The sequence below is a fragment of the Helicoverpa zea genome, chromosome 14 (assembly GCF_022581195.2).
Source record: "Helicoverpa zea isolate HzStark_Cry1AcR chromosome 14, ilHelZeax1.1, whole genome shotgun sequence".
Taxonomy (NCBI): Eukaryota; Metazoa; Arthropoda; class Insecta; order Lepidoptera; family Noctuidae; genus Helicoverpa; species Helicoverpa zea.
Genome location: NC_061465.1, coordinates 11,003,845 through 11,024,487, shown reverse-complemented (window position 1 = coordinate 11,024,487; position 20,643 = coordinate 11,003,845). Strand labels below are relative to the sequence as shown.

Genomic DNA, 20,643 nt, shown 5'->3' with positions numbered 1-20,643 from the left:
AATGGCCCTATTGTATTGCTACCAACTCAATTATAGAAATGACTTTCTATACTCTTATTTACATTACATAATCAAAGACTCTTAAATAATAATATCATCACTCCACCGTGCCTGAGGACGTCCTACACTACGTTTGCCGAGGCGTGGTCTCCACTCTAGAACTCGTTTACCCGTTTTGCGCAAGACGGCTGGCAGGAGCTGGATGCGAGAAGCCGAAAATCGAGCTCAGTGGCGTGCACTTGGAGAGGCCTATGTTCAGCAGTGGACTGCGATAGGCTGATGATGATGATTTATTATCTATTTGATTATCTCACATTTCGCTGAACTGATTTTCATGCGGGTATCAGTATAGTATAGTCAGACTAGGGAGAATGTTTTTGGTACGTGTGTTTATTGAAGTCGGCATTCTTTTCTTGTGTCTATTTGAAAGAAAGTTTTTTTGGAGGATATTGCAACAAAATCAATTATTGCATCTTGCTATTGTTTTGCCGATTAGCGAGTACTTTCAGCTACGGAATAAATTACTTTTTACAATAATCGGTTTAGCTGTTTACAATGTCAGTTTACTTGGAAAGTTACCTATTAATTACAAGTTTTTACAATAATCTTTACTATTATCTCGGGAAATTGTAGGCGGTACCGGTTAGCGTTCGTGCTTTTACTCCGACATAAACGTTAATTAGGAATAAATGCGTTATTAGGCTTGATTAATAGTTGCAAATTGCTAAGGTTTATGGTTCTGTCTAGTTCGGTTAAAACTATGGAAGGTTCGGTTTCGTTCCATGAACATTCGTGGAACGAAATAACTTAATTCCTGATTTCAATCATTTAGAAGGCCTACTAGCCTCTTATTATTTTCAAAATTAAGGAGAAAATTTAAATAAAACAATCAAAAATATCCATGTACCATTTTAATTCAGTATTAATCCTGATATTGATAATGTGACACAAATCAACGGCGCGTCGGCGGTTTACATTACGTCAATTCACAAAACAACCACGACTTGTCTGCATATGCTATTCGGCAGTCTTTATTGACATCGACAACAGACGACAAAAATAGGGAAATAAGTAAAAAAAACATTTGATACTTGGTTGCCGATATTTTTTCAGGAATATTCTGGAATGTGTTTTTTTTTCATGTTGAGTCTGGAAGACAAATTATGTAGTAAAGACTCCTTTGTTTAAAATACTGTATGTTCTTGTCGATATCAACAAAGTACAAAATTAAAAACAAAGGAAAATAAGTCGCATATGCAGAAAAAATCACTTGTGGACGGATTGTGCCTTCCTACTGTACAAATACCTACTCTTTTACAATGAAATAGAGTTCAATTTAGACTAACACATAGATTACACCAATCTTCAACACAAATCTACCGATTATGCAAAGTAATAAATATAAATTCGGATTTTTTCATACAGATATTTGTCGTGTATACCATGATAACATAAGAGGTATACTTTTGAAGTTTATTGAATTACGTACAATCACATTATGGCATTTATTTGTGACAAAAACAGTAGGTAAATACAAAAAGATTAAGGATAAATAGTCATCACTCACTTAAACGACTGCTAACACTCGGCAAAAATATGATTTCTATTCAAATATAGGCTTTAAGTAATGTTTTTTAGATATAGTTTACATTGGTAACATGGCAATCTAACAATATAATAGGTATCTAAGGAACAATACTAAGAGCCCATATTTAAAATAATTTCATTCTTTCTGCTGGGTGACAGCAGAGACGTTTACGTAGGTTAAGATTTTTACACAAACACATATTCATTACATTATTCACACACATTCGTTCAGCTACAAATAATTAACTTTAAGCTCATAACACCCTTGTTTAGAAGAGTACAGTTTTCCTTCATTGAGATACGACAAATATCCGTTTTTAGAACGAACGTAAATGAGTAAACCGCCATAACACAAGTTCATAAGTACACTGCGATTAACATTAGAATGATTGAACCGAGCGCAGTTATCTTAACTATCAATATATTCGGCTTGACACACATCACGATTATAAAAAATCAGTCTAAAATATATTAAGGCAACTTGAGAATATAATATATACTCATATATATTAGATGTGGTTCGTTCGCGTTTTTGGGAAATTAACAACTTACAATAATCAATTTAAATGATTAATTCAATAATTTATTTCAGTAAGAATTAATCATGATAATATTTTAATCAATTTATTTTAAAAATTACTTCTTCGTTTATTTTTATTACGACTTTAATCTTTCTACCTTTTAAAATTACACATTATTATGAATTTATTATATGAAAGTAGACCGACCAAAATACTTTGAGTAAATCACAAAAGCGTAAGTAAACGCGAACGTTAGCCACAGGAGACACAATGTGTCAAAGTGCAGAGTGCAATAGAGTCATTTATTATTTTTATACCATCTGCTAATTATTAGAGAATCAATATTCTTATAACATGTAACAAAATGAATACAATCGGAAACCATTATGATGTTTTGCCAGTGATATTTTTTAACGTAAATAAATACTGCTTTCACAATTCATGGTAGGTACCTATGATTAAAAATAGCTTTGATTTCAAAATATTTGAATCGTTACGAAACAGTCCAAGAAATAATGTCTCTTGCTGAGTTAATATTTTATTGATGTATTATTTTAATTCCGTTTTAATATTAGCAGATGACATAAAAACATTGACGATTAAAATTGAACAAATCAGTTATAATTTTTAAATTATCTCAACGCTTAGGGGATTATGTGAATTGTTTTTATTTACGGCCAGTTTCTTCATCAAAAGTAAAAGTCAAAGTAATGTCTAAAGTAAAAGTAACGGTCAAATTCGTTTTTCAAGGCTAAAGTGACAGCAAAACTAATAGAAAAAATGAATTTGACCGTTACTTTTACTTAAGACATTACTTTGACTTTTACTTTTGATGAAGAAACTGGCTGTTAATTATTTTGATTTTATACAGTACTAATGTAGTTATGTTGTAGGTGAATTTTATGTTTTCGAAATAACACCAGTAATCAGATATCCGTAACTGACATAAAGTAAATAGAGAACTATAGACATATTTTTCAAACTTAGGAAACCCTTTCCAAGATATTCTCTTTTTTACGATTCTTCATAAGAATTACATGTTTTAAACCAGCAAAATATAGTTACCTCTTCATTATCATTATTTCAATAACTAATAAAATTTACCATACAACAAAACCTGTAAGTACCATCAACACGAATAATTCACTCCCCTTTAAATTCGCAAAACACAACGTCTTCATTATAATTTATCAATGATTTAGTGAAACAATACATATACAGTGATATACATAAAATGCACTATAAGTATACGTAACAACAGTGAACAGAAAGTTACTGGCTTACTTTATGTGGTAGAATCTACTATTCTTTATGAATAGTGTTTTTATGCAATTGCCAAGCCAGATTCCAATTTGTTTGCGGACAATTGGAAGACGATACTGTCTGTATGTCTATCTGTTCTTTACAAATGCTTAACTGGTAAAAGCATCCGTTCATAAATTGTGTGTTATTAAACAAATTCTACGAATGTTATTTTTTAAAGAAAATACAGTCTGGCAAAGAATATTCGACCTTACCCACAAAGTACACACGCAGTAACTTCCATTAAATTTTATAAATAATTTAAATAGACAATACATTCATTTGGTGTCAGACTAAAGGTTATGCAGCAAAAGGTTTTATACAAAACGAATTTAGACAAAAAAAAATAATAATTACAACACAATAACAAAAATAAAAAAGGTTTCTACTTATGTACTGTAATAAGATGTTCTTTATATATTAAAGAGACGAATATACATTTCTTTCATATGTTTTTTACATTATTTACAAGTATTTACAATGTAAAGCTACCAACACACAACGAAGCTTGTTGCGTCGCAAGTCTGTGTAGACCTTTACTAACGGGATATACAAGAAGTATGGCCAGTTCCACTGATAAAGTCTCTGATAGCCTATCAGGAACTTACCTGAAGGAAAAACTATAACTTTTGGTTTCACACGGTTCGGATAGCAATATCTGGCAAATTTTATAGGCAGCCTTTTCAGCATTTCACTATCAGATAACTAACTGATACTTTGTAGGTAAACAGTGAAACCGGGCCTTTACTTTGTTAATTTATTATCTGATTCTTATAGAGATACGTAACTTTAGAGATGATAAAATGGACCACGATTTAATCTTACACGTAAGAGCTACTTTTTCGATAGTAATATTCAAATATCGAAATTCAAGGTTTACCTTTTCTATCATTGTAAATCGGCCATTCATTTTATTAATTGAAATGAGGCCTTTTCCTCTGAACTTTATTGCAGTGTTACATTTTTCTTCTTCATATTTTTCAGAAATCTGTTTTGCAAAGTATGGCAAGAATTAATCAGCACGTACAATGAACTATATTCTTGACAGTCTAAACATAAAAAGCTCGTATGTAGTCGTAAAAGTCAAACTTGCGCCACAAACAATCATATTCATATACATCACAGTACCCAATTGAACGCAACTTATTTTTTAATAACACGGAATATTTTACAAATTATTTTTAACCAACACATAATGGCGAAGTGCAAAAATAAAGTAAAAAAAAAAGGTTTTCATTAATCCAATTTAAGCCTATGATTAAATTTATGGTAGACAATTTAACTAGCTTCATAATTATAGTTTTTAAGTCAATCAAAACGACTTGTTATTAAGTAAATCCTATTTGACTGGGTAGTCGATTTCCAACCTTATTCTTTAAGACATAGAAACCAATTTCATATAAAATGTTGTGTGTTTTTAAAGTCGGCCGTATTGCTTAAGAAATAAGGTTGAAAATGCTTAGTTATTCAGACCGTTAAGTTTTCTCATTTTAACTTATTCATAGTTGTCATAAGATCTGTACTTGGTATCTTCTTGGTATGTTTGTGACAATATAATCTTTTCATAAATTTTTAAGGCTTGATAGTATCCTGATATTAACGCCTTATTAGGGCTCAGGGACGCATAGGACGATTGAATCGCCCTTAATTTTTACTCAGCGGGCAAAGTCAATACTTAACTCTTTATTGGCATTCCATATGTTAAAAAAGGTGTACGTATTTTTGAGAATTTACCAATTATCAAGTCTTTTTTATCATTTATGTGGTTCCCAATTTATTTCAAGCAACTTTGATTCCATTTGCTTTTGTAAGCCTCTTTTCACATAATGACTGAATATATTTATGTGGAGTGAATTCTGAGTAGAAGGGGACGTATGAATGAGCGGGAAGGAATGTATGAGCTATGAAGAGTGAAAGAGAGTGAATGAAGATTGGGATTACAAGATGGAAGACGTAGACGCTAAGACGCTAAGATTATAAGATTTTTAAAAGAAGTCCAAGAGGGTATTATATCAGTATTTAACTTTATTCGCATTATTTTTTGCCACTAAATCCCACATTTATTTATATCATCTTTATACTGTGACAGAAATTTAATTAGTAAAACTCATAACATGATTAATGACCCGCGAAATTCTGAATCAAAAGTTATTTTTTCTTCATAAGTATTTATCATAAGTGTTAATACCACATAAGAAATTAAAGAAGTCTGACTAACTATTAAATTAGAAAAAAAAAAAACATTTAAGTATGTTCATCAAAATATACTAGAACAGGCATATTTATTTTACCACTAGGTCATTAACCATGCTAAAGCGTAAAAAGGAACTGTTTAATTGAGTTAATAAAACAAATTAACTGTTTTTCATAACACCTTAGTACCATACACATAAGGTTCACAATTCACCACCGAGATCACGCGTACAACGCACGCTACTATCAACTTAATTTTCATACACGTAAAGTCTAATTTCCTTTCACCAATAACCGTTAATAAATTCTCCTACATCCGAGTATTTGATATTACACCTTATTGCTTACAAATAAGGTTCAGACTTATTTAATGGTTTATTATAAAAAGTCTTTACTTGTTCACGCAGATTTCGACCTTGTTGTTAAGGGCGTAAGGTTCATACTTCATCGCCTAAGTCTTGGACGCAGTTTTCGGCGATGGGCACGAATTTATCGTCTATTTGTATTAGGAGAATGCTCTTGTCGACGTGTGACCGGAGTTTGGGATCTCTGTGGTTTGGCGTCCATTTGTGTACCACCTGACAAGGGAATGAGAATTTTAGAAAATCCTTTTTATCACACAAAAAATGATGATATAGTTTCTTGAAGCATTTAAAAATCATTAAAAATGAGTTTTTGTAATATATTAAAACTGAAAATATCCTTGCTTTATTAACAAACTTGGCAAAAATAAGTACAAATAACTGAAATATTTAAGAAAAATAGTCACAACTATTGATAAAATTTATAACTACTGATATTTTTAAGTTTATATAAGTAAACTAAAGGGGGCAAAGACAATAATAACCCCGCGTACAATCGGACATTCTGAAACTATTGACAAAAAACAACTACAAGTCACTAAAAAACTAAAATTCCAAAAACTTACCAGTCCATCCATCCCCGCTAGCGGCACCCAGCTGCCCCAGAAGTTCCTCCCCCCCCTCTCCCTCTCCGCCTCCGAGGGCCACACCACATCTATCCTCCGACCCAAGTTAATACAGTCATACACTCCCAAAGGCTCGATAATCAGCACCTTACTGCCGACAGAAACATTCACTTTCAACTCACTACGACCGGAATCCGACCGTTTAATCTTCGTCTTTATTTCTTTAGCCTTAGAGTCCTTTTTCGCTTCTTTCTTTAGGTTCGATTCTTTATTCGAAAGGTCGGAGTAATGAGTTTCTTTTAACGGTATGGCTTCGGGTTTCTCTATGTACCGGCCAGTAAGTTCGCGGTAACTTTCCCGCTCGTGACGGATCTCCTTGCTGAGTTTTGATAGGTCCTTTGGTGTTATTTCATTGACGTAAAACCTATTTTGTTAAAAATGTAATTAATTAATCGTGTGAGAAATTATAATCGATGGTTTTGTGTGAGTAAGATACAATTTAAGGCAAAATATGAGTATGGTTGAGTGATGTTAATAAAAACGAACATTCACTAATGAGTAGAAGAAAGTATGTGGAGAAGTAAGTTAAAATTAGAATATTTCATTCTCACACCAAAATTAAATTTAAGAAACACCACTAAAAGCTATGATTTTTGGTTAAAAGAAACATAAACATTTAAAAATGACAATGATTAATGGCCACGATAAAACATTCCGTAATTATGACAGTAAAAAAAATGTGTATGATTAATTTGGATGTAGCACGTTTTTCAGATCGCCAAAGGCTTTATAGTGAACAAAAAATATGCATCAATATTAGGTCACATTCCTTTCGAATAGGAATTGAGAGAAGCCTTGGGAAAATACTAGGCAGTTGAGCCTCAAAAGTCAGCCTTGCCGATTATTTTTCCAAATTATTATAAGGCAAATAGCCTATATCTTCTTCCCATCAATAACACATAGCAAGTGGTGAACGATGGGCTCTTTAGGGGTTGTCATTGTGTATTTTTTTGTCGTTCAAAAAGTGCGATTTTTAGTCTAGTTTTAATTTGACTGGAAAGAATTTTCTCGTTCATAATTTTCACAAAAAATACCCGAAAAAAACGTGCCACATCCACTAAAACCTGTAGTCACGAAGACCCAGCATGGCATATGACACATGAGATGTTCGTGCAATACCTTTTAAAGTCTCTCTCTTGCCTGGCGTTCCTGTTGGCGATGATCTTGCAATCAGGCAGGGATAGGTCCAGGCCTGTCGGGGTGAGAGTCAGGTCTTCTAGGGAGGATTCCGCGCTTGGGTTGCCTCGGCTGCTGGACACCTGGACAGAATCGTGATGTTGAGAACACAATGTAAAATAACTATCCGGTAATAAACATTATTTTATTCAATTTTTAGTTTTCAATCGTTTATTAAGGCCCTCGGTTCCTAAGGACAATTAGAAAAACGGTTGATAAATAACTTAAAATAAAGGTGTGTGCTTTAAGTTTGTAAGACTTAAAAATGGATCATTTACGACACCGTTTTCCGGCAGGCGAAAATTGCGATGTCAATTTTAGAAGTTGAGTAGTTGTGAATCATTAATGTACCCAAGAATTGTGAACTTACTGAATCCCATTATAAGGTTTTTGGCAACAGTATTTTATTGCAAACACAAAAATATAACCAATTTACCTTGGCGCTGGCCGCTCTTCGTGGCTGGTCTCGCCACGCACACTCCCAGTTACTGCCTGCCGCACTCTGTCGAAAAACATTATGTTCAGATATATGCTGGAAATCAATATACCCAATAGCCAATATAAACCACAACATAACCAATTATATAAGACACTGCAGCAAAGCTTTGGGTCTTATATTTATTTTAATGTCCCTGCAAGTATGAACAAACGTAAAATCCCCCAAACTTCAAAAGGCATCCTGTATATAAGCTAGAATGGGACAAATACCTGTGTATCATCATTAGGATGTGACGAACACGCCGTGGGTTCGAGCCGCATGTTGTCGGACGCGGCGAGCAGGCGGAACGACGCCGGCGCAGCTCGACGCATACGGCTGCGGTTACACACCTGAAATAATTTATGTTGATGTCAAATGCAAGTCATCATTTGCATAGCTATTTTATTTTAATAGTTAACCAAATAAGTACATTATCAGTTAATAAGGTGTATTTGAATTTATTATTTTGAACAATGGTGCAGTGATTAAGGTAATATTACAACACCATTAAAATTATACGTTTAACAGCTTAAGTGTCACGGAAAGAAGATTTTTACGTTGGAGGTTTTCGAAGCACGTTGAAAATCATGTTTGTCTCCGTGTCTGTTGTCTGACGCTGCATTGTGATCCCTACTGCTACATCCAATGATAGATTACTTATAAAATAGTCAACTCTAATGACAGATTAGAGAAGTAGTATAATATTACTTGTCTAGCCGGTTCCTTGGCAGGCGTCCTGGCGCGGTTGGTCCTGTCGCGGTGCCCCCCCTCACGGGACCGCATCGAGCTCGTGCTGTCCACCAGGGTAGCCCCACCACCACCTGCTGCCGCTGGCCAGGGAGTAATATAAGTTAGAGGTTGAAAATAATACACATTAAAGTATAATTTGAACAGATAAATATATAAAATATCACATTATTTATTACATATAAAATAAATATAGATACGATACGGTTTGTACAGTTATGCAAGTTTGCATTAGAAGTAGTATTGATATACAAACAAGATTTTAAAAGAAAGAAGATATTACTTAAAGACGGATAATTCGAATTTTATATTTGTCAGAAAATACTACATACCATTAGTATCACCAGTTTATCTCTAAGTGCAAAGCATATACACAACTTATATACTACTACTCGCTATATTCACAAACATATATAAAATCTAAATACATAGTGTAACTACAAAAATACATATTTACGACGACTTTTTTTATATAAAACAAATACCACTCACAGTTATATATCTTCAATATATCTAATCCTTTTGTATGAGCATAAATAAATTGGTCATTAATAATTTTGGGTTGTTATACATCCTTATTATAGTTTACTAAAAAAAAATACATAAGTGAAAATCTTGAAAATAGCAAAATATTCGGGATAAATAAAAATAAACCTTTATCAATAAAATAAATGGATACTTTTATGATTTATTAATGTTAAAGCACTGCTATGGATCTCATATAAAAAAAAACCGCAATATAAAAAAAAACTGTCATGACAGCTAGTTACACAATTGATGAAAATGGCCTATTTCCATTTTAGGCAAAGTGTAAACAATAGTGCTAGCCGATTAATGCTTGAAATTGATACTTTATAGGTATTATTCCATACCTTTTCAAAAGTCTAAATAAAAATAAAAAATATGTGTATTTTAATGTTAACTCACCAGTTTCATCATGCGTGGTCCGCTCGTGGGAATGTTCTCGAAGCAGCCCCGCTAACGACGCTAGTGTTGACGACGTGGGTTTGCCTGCCGACGCTAGACTGCCGCGCGTACCCGCTGATAATACATTACAAACATTAGTAAATGAATTTTTTGTATGGGCGTTAAAGCAAAGCATTCTAAGTGGATTAAATTTACAAATAAAAGTCCTGAATTCATTGCATACCCTTTGCTACATTCTGACCCGAATTACTTTAATTTTTGCTTACATTAAAAAATATATATTTAGACACCTTCATACACGATCGGTAAGCTATTGATTAGCTTCAATTAAGAGTGTTTACGTGACTGATAGAGTACATCATGCAACAGATAGATCGCAACGGATAGATATGTTTCATTGCACTTTGAATGTACTTACTAGAGTTGCATATTGTATGATATCTATTGGGTACACTTGACACTTTATTATTTTTAGTGTATTAGTTTCATTTTCATTGTTTAGTACATGTATTAAGTTTTGTAAACGTTAAGATTTAGTTAGTATAAGAAATAAGTTACTACGTTATAGTAATAGATGTTATTTGTAAAAATAGTTGTATATTTGGTGGTGAACAAATAAATAAATAAGTTACCGAGTGAAGTCCTGGAGAGATGCAGCGCGTTGTGCCTGGGCGTGGCGAGCCGCGCCGCGCCCGCCTCCGCCGCGCCCGCCGAGCACGCGCCGCCCGACGAGCAGCCCTCGCCGCAGCGGCGACGGATACTGTCACATTAACCAGTTGTTACTCCCCAAACATGCACACCAAATGTTGGCATTACTTTCAAACAGTGAAATGAAGAATCAAGTTTACGGACAAAGAAAACCAAATCTTAGACGTACAATCAAATTTGGATGTTAACTATACTAATATTATAAAACTGAAGAGTTTGCACGCGCTAATCTCAGAAAAAACTGGTCCGAATTCAAAATTCTTTCAGGATTAGATAGCCCATTCATAGAAGAAGGCTACAGGGTTTTTATCCGGGTTCGAGCAGAGGTTCCCACGGGATGTACGTAAAAAACCACTGGCAGAAGCTAGTTCTGTATATAACTAACCGGCGCCAAGCCTGCGCGATCTTGTCCCGGATGAGTCGCACGGTGAGCGCGGAGCCGAGCAGCTCGCGCAGCTGCGGCGACGTGTCCGCGTACGACGTCGTCAGCGGCGACACGTAGATCGGGTACCCGATCGGCTGGTCGCACGACGAGTTTATTATGTTGCGGAGAGCCTGACAAAGAGAAAAACAAGATAGTATTAATAGCGGAACACCAGTGACGAAGGGTGGTTTAAAGATGTAGGGAAGCCGCAACTGACTTTTTCGCTTAGATCGCGAAAAATTTAGCTGAAAAGTTCTCCCCCAGCTCACCCATCAAAGGCTCTGGACGCTGCTCCGGTGAACTTCTTTTACAAACAGACGAAACGGAGATCGACAAACTGATTTCTGGGATGCGATCGGATGCCGCAATGGGCTGGGACAGAATACCTCCACGACTTATAAAATCGTGCTCAAAACTTCGCCACTGATAGCTACATTTATACATATTATAACACCCAGACCACGGCCAACAAGAATACTCATCACGCAAATGTCGACCGAACCGGGAAAAGAATCCAGAGTACAAGTCTGCGCACGTGTGCCACCGCCGCTCACTGATACAGTCTGGCCGGCTCGTTACTGACAGTCTGTAGTTCAACGCGGGACGCGGGACGTGGTATAACTTGCAACGGGGTTGATTTCAATGGCGCGCGGGACGGTGGCAGGCAAAAGACAGGACTGTCAGTTACAAGCTAGCTATTCTGTAGTATAAACGGCTGACAGGCCGTAGATTCAATTTTATCCACTTACTACGAGTTACAATAAACGATCTACCTATCAGTTGTGCTACGATTGGAGATAGAATTTTGAAATTAACTTCATTTAAATTATGTCTAACGATCTCTTATTTTTCAAATGACGCTGAAAATCGACACATTTTAAACATCAGTTTCAATAACATAATATCTGACCTGCTTAGCGTTCTGTATGGACCCTCGCTCGGGGTTCCTGTTCCTCAGGTAGACCAGCTCCTGCTGCTGGCCAGCCCACAGGCCGCGGACACACTCGCGGTTCAGCTTGATCACGCGGAAGCCCAGGTGACGCTTGTTCAGCATTATTATCTTGTAGTCGTCGTTGCCTTCGTCCATTACATGCCTGAGAAATATGTAAATATTTATTGATTGTTCTTAATTGTATTAGGTTCGGGTTTTGACGTCGCGTCGTCCCAAGACATTTCTAGGGACGACGTACTTTTCATACTCTGACTCGGACGCAAGGACTGTACAATGAGCCAGGAAAGTTTGTAAGTTTCAACAAATTTTCACATTTTTTCATCACAACACACAAGCGGCACTAAACTGCCGAACATCATTCCGGTTGTCACAGTCACATAGCACGAACTGATGCCGACAAGCCGCGCAACCCCGCCAGCCTGACCGACGGCTCCTTTATGCGGCAAAGCCAGCGGCTTTGTATGCCGCCGGGTGCACGGCGGCCCTGTCTGTATGTAGCACTATGCCTGTAGTAGTATGCCTGGCATTGTATGTAGGAGCCTTTAGGTTCACTTTCTAACGGAGCGTAAAGGAAAATCGAAATCTTGTTGTTATAGAGATAGGCTTAGACTCATTTACACGAAAACAAGTTTCTTAAAGAGACATACTTATTTTGATTTACCTTAAAGCCAACAGATGTGGAGCCCCGCGCAGCACGTTGTACCGCCAGGCGGGCGCCGCCTCGTGGCAGATGACGAGCCGCTCCGCGTGCGACGCTATAGCGCAGTACAGCGCAGAGCTGCTGCAGTACTCCTCGGGGAACATGAAGTGGTCCTGGGGAAGATAATAGGACAATTACAAGTGTTTTGGGTCCAAATCGAGCTTTAAGAGAATTATGAGTAACAAAAACATGTATTTTTAGACAAAATTGAGCTCAAAAAGAATTTGAAATATAAATTGGCTACGAATATTTTACTGTTTGATGGGTCACACAATATTGTTATTTAATTGAATTTTTCAATGTTATGTAATGAATGAATGGTTTTAAAAGTCATGTTTCGTGTTAAGGTTACAACTTTTCAGCCATCGTACGTTACTATCTGAATTATTAAAATAGTGCAAAAACATGACATAAAGTCGTTACTAAATAGACCAGTGTTTCCCAAAGTGGTCGATAACGCCCCCTTGTGGGCGCTGCAGGTCTCAAGGGGGGCGGTAAGAGACCCAGAAAGAAAATAGGGGCGTTGTGTAGAGGCCTGGGGGGTGATTTGTAATTTTATTTAGCTAGGAGGCCTTAGGAATTTTATTTAGCGAGGGAGTTTATTTGTCTAAGAGACAACGACTTGTGAACATCAACTAATATGAATTACAAGATTGCTCAGACTCGGTTCTATATTTCTCTCCACGTAGTTCATATATCTGTCCTATTTTACTGAATATAGAAAAAATTAAAATCATGTCAATGTCAATCGGTCGCTCCGTTTCGTAATTAAAGTAGACACAAACAAACAAATAAAAAGGCAACAGACACACTTTCGCATTTTGATAGTTATTAGTACTCGTAGATATCTATCATGTTTTAACAAGTTTTTGTTAAATAACCCGAATTGTGAATTCCTGTATCAGTCGGCTGGTTCAAGTTGTACGACCAGGATGGCACGGGCAGAAGAGACAAGTCACTGAGGGTGCCATTCTAATCTGCAAAGCCTAGATTCACTTCATTATTCAAATTTTAAACAAAACTACAACAGTGCATGCGCAAACAAGGCTTGACGTCGAGGCGGCACTGGAGGGGTGCCAGTCCGGCTGTCACCCCTCTCTTTCTCGTTTATTTATGTTTTTTCCCGGTTTACTTAAATTAATTCCTCAAAGTTATAAAAAAAGCGGTTTTTTCAACATTTCTGGTTTATTCTGCGCCCTTTGAGTCAGTCAAAAAATTTTGCGCTCGCTGCACTCGCGCCTTCCACTTAACAGTGACTATTTTCTAATTTCTTTAGGTATCATTGCGTCACAAAAATCAAAAAATTTGCGCTCGCGGCTTCTTCTCTTTGCAGTGTTTTTTTTCCACACTTGTTGAGGTACTTTTGTGCCCCAAAACTTAACAATTTGCGCGGTTTTTTTTTAACTTGTTTTGGTACTTTACTCTTCCAAAACTCAAAAATTTCGCGCTCGCGGCTTTTTCACTTGTGACTGGTTTTTGTAAAACATGTTTGGGTTCTATTATGTCCAAAAACTCAAAAATTACGGGCTCGCTTCGCTAGCGCTTCAAAAGTTTGCAGTGATCTGTCTCCGGTTTCTTTATGAGGCAAAAAGCACCATGAATGACCATATTGCACCATATTTTTTTTATTTATTCTCAAAGTGGGCAGTAGACAAAATAAGTTTGGGAACCACTGAGACTGTTCCCGATTTACCTCTTTCCTATCATTGATTTTATTTTTATTTTTCTTCAATTTCAACAAAAGAAATCCTAAACCCATTAAATATAAAACTTTAGCAATACTAGTACATTTTTTCCACATACCTGATGCAGTTTAAGCGCCATACGTATAGCTGGTGCTAGGACTGAGTGTAGTAATGACATGTCGGTGAACACCCACTCGTCGCGGGCGCAGGTGATGCGGAAGTCGCCTTTGAACAGCGAGTGTAAGCCGTACAGGAAGAATTCCACGCTAGAAAAATAGGGGAAAATAGTTTATTCTTGCTGGGGCTGTGGGATTGTTCGAAATTGTTACTAAGGTCCTGGTATGTAAAGGGTTTAAAAAGGAACACGGTGCGTTTTAGTCGGCAAGAGTCTGACACCTCCTTACTGCTCCTTATTGCGCTTATAGCGGGATGATGTCGATTTACAGCCAGTTTCTTCATCAAAAGTTAAAGCCAAAGTAAAAGTCAAAGTAATGACTAAAGTTAAAGTAACGGTTAAATTCAATTTTTCTATGAATTTTGCTGTCACTTTAGCGTTGAAAAAACGAATTTGACCGTTACTTTAACTTTAGACAATACTTTACCTTTAACTTTTGATGAAAAAACTGGCCGTTAATGATTTCTAAAAAAGTGTTACTTAACTTTTAATTGGATGTGTGTTATTCAATTTTATGAAGGTAAAAATTAACTACGAAAAATTGTTTTAAAATTTTATATTTAAATATTTTTCAAATCTAAAATAATTTTGAAAAAACCACAGATTTATCCCAACCAGTGAATGCAGCTCTAGATTCCCTAGAGGTGGCTGTCTGATTAGGACTAAAAGCCAATAAAATTTTAGGAACAGACTTCATTTTGTCATAATTTGACTGCACTTCAAAAAGATTCATAATAGGGTATTGCATGCATTTTTGAAATATATCTTAAATAAATTCTTTAGTCTTAATATATCTCTAAAAAATTAAAAATATTTTTTTTTCTCACGTTATGTACGAATATAAATTAATTGTTTTATCATAATTTCAAATTTCGCGCGTATTTCGCGAAAACGCGGCACACAACGGACGCCATGATTGTTTTTTGGTCATGACGTCATTACGTTAGTAAACAAACTACAGCTGTCAGTAATACATATTTTGATATGTATTGAAAATTTTAATAATGAGTAATTATGCTCCGTATCGTTGGTGTGTTGTTTCTGAATGTGAGAACACTAGTGTAAAAACACCAGACAAATTATGGATTCAAGTACCAGTGGATATAAATATGAGAAACACTTGGTTAAAAGTTGCGAGACGAGATCCCGGACTGTTATCAGATAAATCTCGTTTATACTTTTGTGAAGATCACTTTGATGTAAGTAACTGTATTAACATTACCTATCTAATGAAATATACTCTTTAATGATAGGTTAACTACTTCAAGAATCAATACTTTGGGAAATGTGGATAATATTTAGAGGTTATACACTTTTGTTTACTACCGTAATGACGTCATTAGCATGGCGGCGACATTTCGTAGTGTTCAAAGACAGATAAAAAAACCTAAAAACTTTAAACTGCAATAAAAAATATATTTATGTACCTTACGAAGTGAAACTAACATTTCCCGATTGCTTTTCCTCTAAACAATCATTGTAATACACTTTTAATTTTTTTCTCATCTAGACTAAAATACCCTATTAAGAATTATGTGAATGAATCGTATATAACCTGTCACACTATATTAAACTAACCTAGAAGCAGACAAATGCTGTGCAGCAGCTAAAGCCCGTCTTCCCAGCAGACTTAGCGCGAAGCACAGCGTGGTGAGCGGCGAGTGCGCGTGCTGCGCGCGGCGGCGCCACGCGGCCCCGCGCCGCGCGCCGCAGTGCGCTATCCACTCGCCGTATACCGCGCAGAAACGGGACCTGAGGGGGGGGGGGGTGGAAATGGGGGTAATTATTTTATTGGTTTATTGGTGATGCATTACGGCCGGTTCACACATGTCTCCGTTTCACTGTTTCGTTTTATCGTGTACGTTTTTTTTTTCGTCGATGGCGTATGTAGTTGTATGAGTGAGTGAGTTGTATGAGTCACACATGGCACAATATTCTGTATACAACTACATACGCCATCGACGAAAAAAAAATGTACACGATAAAACGGAACAGTAAAACGGAGACATGTGTGAACCGGCCGTTACAATGCAATATCCATTTTCGAAGAAAAAACACTACTTGACGAAAAAAGTCTTTTTTTTTGCGGATAAAAGTATTTTACCGATAAAGTTAAGCATAGATTTCCTCTTTCTGATTATAAAGACTTGCACTGTATAAAACTTATATAATTTCACAAAATGATTCTTTTCGTTGTAAACCAACAATTTTGTTGACTGCTAGGGTTAGATATTTTTTTTTAATATTCTCACTTATATGCACATTTATAAATTCATTACAAAAATAACTAACACCAATTAAGATTGAAAATTACTTATTTTGCAAAAAAAAACATACCTAACATATAGAAAATAAATGATTTCGCAACAAGAATTTACCTGGTAATTCCCGAAGCTCTAAAGTCATAATCCTCATCGAGATTAACGTTGAATATGGGGTCTAAATCCACGAAGTTCCTCTCGTTCATCGGCTTCAGAGCATCAGCTATCATGGAGGAAGCTAGCCATTCTTCTAGCTTAGCCGATTGGATGGTGTAGTAGATTATACTCTGTTGGGTGAATGTGGAAAAGAGTAATATAATTAGGTTTAATGAATTTTGTAACATACACACAGGCTACGTCAACCCCAAATAAAATTGGGATAAGGGCAGGTTAATGATGATGAAAATGATAATGAATTATTTTTTGCAACTTTAATGAAGACACAAGTCATGTAACAAAATACATTACGTATTCGTGTTAAGGATCAATCAATAGGCTATAAGAACGATAAAATCTATGTTCATAAGACATTTATAGGAAGAATTTTATACACTTAAAAAAATAATTTCAATAGTTGTTATTATAAATTAATTAATTCAAAACAACATAGTCTTTCTCTAAAACTCTACCTTAAACTGAAATAAGTTTTCAAATTCTAACAAGTACCAAATAAATGTTTAGTTACAAAATCCTCTTGATTATCATAATTTTCGGAATTACAATATGCTTTAATCTGTATTCCCTTAAATGCTCTAAATGAATAAAGATCATTATTATAAAATATTAGTTTCTCACCTTAACATAATAAGTAAGCAGCACTTTCCTAAAATCAAACACTTGTAGCATAGACACGGCACTATTGTCGGACACGGAGTACCCCTCCAGCACGTATCTGGCGGCGACGAGCTGCCACGCCAGCCAGCGCAGCGCCCAGGCCGCGCCCAGCGACAGCGCGCGGCCCCCGCACCACCACGCGCCCGTGCACACGCCCTCTGTGCACACACACAGGTTCAAATCAATTATCCCATTAAGGCAGAAAAAAATACTTAGAAATAGATAGTTACTGTCTCAATTATTTTTCTTGACATCAACGAAGTGCTTAAGATGTGCAATTTTGCGCCAAGGTATTGATAACTGTCGGTAGAGGGCGACATAAGTGCGAAATCGAGGACATATAGCTCGAAAACTCTTTAAAACTTTGATGGAGTCTTAAGTATACCTTGCGAGTGGAATTTTAATTTATTATCTTTTTAATACTGATTACAGCAGACATAGTTAAATAAAAGACTTAGGGGGAAGCTTTTTCAGTCGAACAATATTGGCTTAAGAAAAAGGACTTCTTGAACTATTAGAGAAAAATAATATATTTTTTTATCATTACATCGACATCGCAATTTTATTGAACAATAAATAATTGAAATGAACATAATACTCACCACTGCTCTCCTCAGGCCCCTCAGATATAGCCTCCACCTCTCTCTGCTGGCAGTACGTGCCTCTGAACTCGAGGCCTCGCAGTTGGAAGGACACGAGGCCGTTACCCATCTCTACTATGTGCACTAAGCAGTTTAGGTAGTCCGATGCCAGTACTGCAAACAAAATCATTCAATTACTGTAAAATTAGATTTGAATAAGCTGCATATTTAAACTGATACATTTTGACAGTTGCTAAAGTACCTAAAAACATGTTGATTGATGCTTTATCAAATCATAAGCCACCTTTTAAATGCTTTATCAAATCATAAGTCACCTTTTCAATTTTCTTTTTCTTATTTGTGTACAAAAGTAAATGATTTTTCATACTTTCTAAAATCTACAGTCCGAGCAATGAGCGTCCGTTGCGTAACATCAATCAGAGTTGATTTAGCGTTTAGGATTATTTTAAGTTTAGAAATAGTGAAAGTGTATGACATTTTTTTTCATGAATCCTAATTTGACATTGTCTACATTGAAATATTACATAATTATATTGATGTAAACTTACCAAAACAATCGCCCTGTTGCACCTGCCCCCATCGTCCGAGCATGAGATCACCACATAGGTAGTGCTGCAGCGACCGCGTTAAGTGCTCGTAGAATATCGAGTTCAGATTGTTGTCATCTGTACACAAAATTGAAGTTAAATTTCTGTTTTGAACTTGAAAGTGTGGTAAAAGAAGGGAGTTTCGAGTGTAGGAAAATACCATGTGGGCCGTATAAAAATAAATTAAACAAAAAAAAATATAGCAACTCATAGAAAACTCTTTTCGAAAAATTTTATCCAAAATAATTATAGTTCTTGCCAAACTCGATGGCGGTTCGCAGCTAAATTCCGAGTATTTGCATGTGGCCGCTGATATCTAAAAATGGTTTCTACGCGATGTTCCATGTCGATAAAAAGTTTAGCGAAAACTATACCTAATAGGTTAGAATGTATAGTTAGGATAGTTTTAGTCAAGAACATTAGAATAAACTCACCAGCTCCAAGATTTCGTTCCAGCTGTGAAGACAGTCTAGTATTGCTCTGATCTACTCTCTTAGTGTTGTAATCCCTTTCCCAGAACTTCACCGGTCTCACGTAGGATGTCATGAATATTGCGCTACCTACAAACAAGAAGTAATTAAGTATTTCAAGGATTCAATTCAATTCAATTCAATGTATTTATTTGTGAGCATAGGTATACAGATAGGTCTTAAAATTAAACATGTTAGAGCTCTATGTTCTACCAAATGGAATTGGTGTACAAATAATTTTAATCCTATTGAGTTTATATAAAATCATAGTATTTCTATTTTATCATTTAGAAATATTCCAACTGAGTAATATGCCTTATCTATTAGAAATGTACTTAATCTACGTTTAAAAATACTAATATTCTGTTCAGTTCTTATACTTTTTGGAAGTTTGTTATAAATTTTTGGAGCCATTGCAAAAATACTGTTTTTATAAAATGTAGTCTTAGACCTTATTACATGTAACTGATCACAACGACGTTGACTGGTTACTTGGTCAAATTTATTTAAATTATTTTTTACAAACATGCTTGTTTCGTAAATGTATAGTGAGGGCATTGTTAATATTTTTAAATTCTTAAAATGCATGTAGCAACTGTCGGTAGATTTTAGATTGCAGATAGCTCTAATGCACCTTTTTTGACACTTGAACACCATTTCTTTACCCGTTGCGTTTCCCCAAAACATAATTCCGTACCTCAACGTCGACGCTACTAAACCGTGATACGCCATTAATACTGTTTTTCGGTTTGCCGTTTTATTTAACATATGCAGAGCATAAGAGTATTGGTTTAGTTTATTGCATACTTTGTCTATATGTATATTCCATTTTAGCGTATTTTCTATATTTAGTCCTAAAAACTTAGTAACATTAGTCTCATTAATAATTTTGTCATTGTATTTAATATTTAAATTTAATTTATTATTTAGTCGTTAGGAAAAACAAAATTAAACAGTCGAATTCACAAACTCAAGTCAGTTCAAAACTATTTCGATGATGATGATGATAGGAGGACCCTAGCCGATTATCGGTTACAACGGCGGCTGTTCTCATATAAGAAGATCAGCCAACTGCGCAGGACATATTATAGTGCACGAGCACTTGCGCAGACACAGGTGTACTTCCCTATTCCTTCACTCTCTGCTTGCGATGGGACGGCAATCCGACACCACCGGAGAGAGATCAGGCGCAGGACCGACATTTACGTGCTCTCCAATGCACGGGTGTATCAATCACCAAATTCCAGGCTCCGGGCTTCTTTGTCTGAGTCTTCTAAAACCCACAAAGCGATTTCAGCCCGACTCGGGAATCGAACCCGAGACCTC

The 20,643-nt window shown here is 35.8% G+C and overlaps 1 protein-coding gene across 2 annotated transcripts in view; it reads right to left on the bottom strand.

The window, feature by feature from the left end:
- Positions 1-896: 896 nt before the first annotated feature.
- LOC124636134 (pecanex-like protein 1) overlaps positions 897-20,643 on the bottom strand; it is a 33,429-nt gene continuing 13,682 nt past the window's right edge. Inside the window, exons 9-26 of one of the 2 annotated variants that reach the window (XM_047172061.1) lie at positions 19,282-19,407; positions 18,809-18,925; positions 18,261-18,413; positions 17,620-17,816; positions 16,942-17,111; positions 16,142-16,315; positions 14,507-14,654; positions 12,665-12,816; positions 11,962-12,145; positions 11,013-11,182; positions 10,552-10,679; positions 9,920-10,033; positions 8,954-9,075; positions 8,476-8,595; positions 8,204-8,269; positions 7,711-7,850; positions 6,532-6,955; positions 897-6,181 (exon numbers count right to left, since the gene is read on the bottom strand). In XM_047172061.1, coding sequence (XP_047028017.1) covers positions 6,041-6,181; positions 6,532-6,955; positions 7,711-7,850; positions 8,204-8,269; positions 8,476-8,595; positions 8,954-9,075; positions 9,920-10,033; positions 10,552-10,679; positions 11,013-11,182; positions 11,962-12,145; positions 12,665-12,816; positions 14,507-14,654; positions 16,142-16,315; positions 16,942-17,111; positions 17,620-17,816; positions 18,261-18,413; positions 18,809-18,925; positions 19,282-19,407 — 2,846 coding nt within the window. In that variant the 3' untranslated portion in view covers positions 897-6,040. The remainder of the gene's footprint in view (positions 6,182-6,531; positions 6,956-7,710; positions 7,851-8,203; positions 8,270-8,475; positions 8,596-8,953; positions 9,076-9,919; positions 10,034-10,551; positions 10,680-11,012; positions 11,183-11,961; positions 12,146-12,664; positions 12,817-14,506; positions 14,655-16,141; positions 16,316-16,941; positions 17,112-17,619; positions 17,817-18,260; positions 18,414-18,808; positions 18,926-19,281; positions 19,408-20,643) is intronic. The other variant, XM_047172062.1, reaches the window with a different exon arrangement.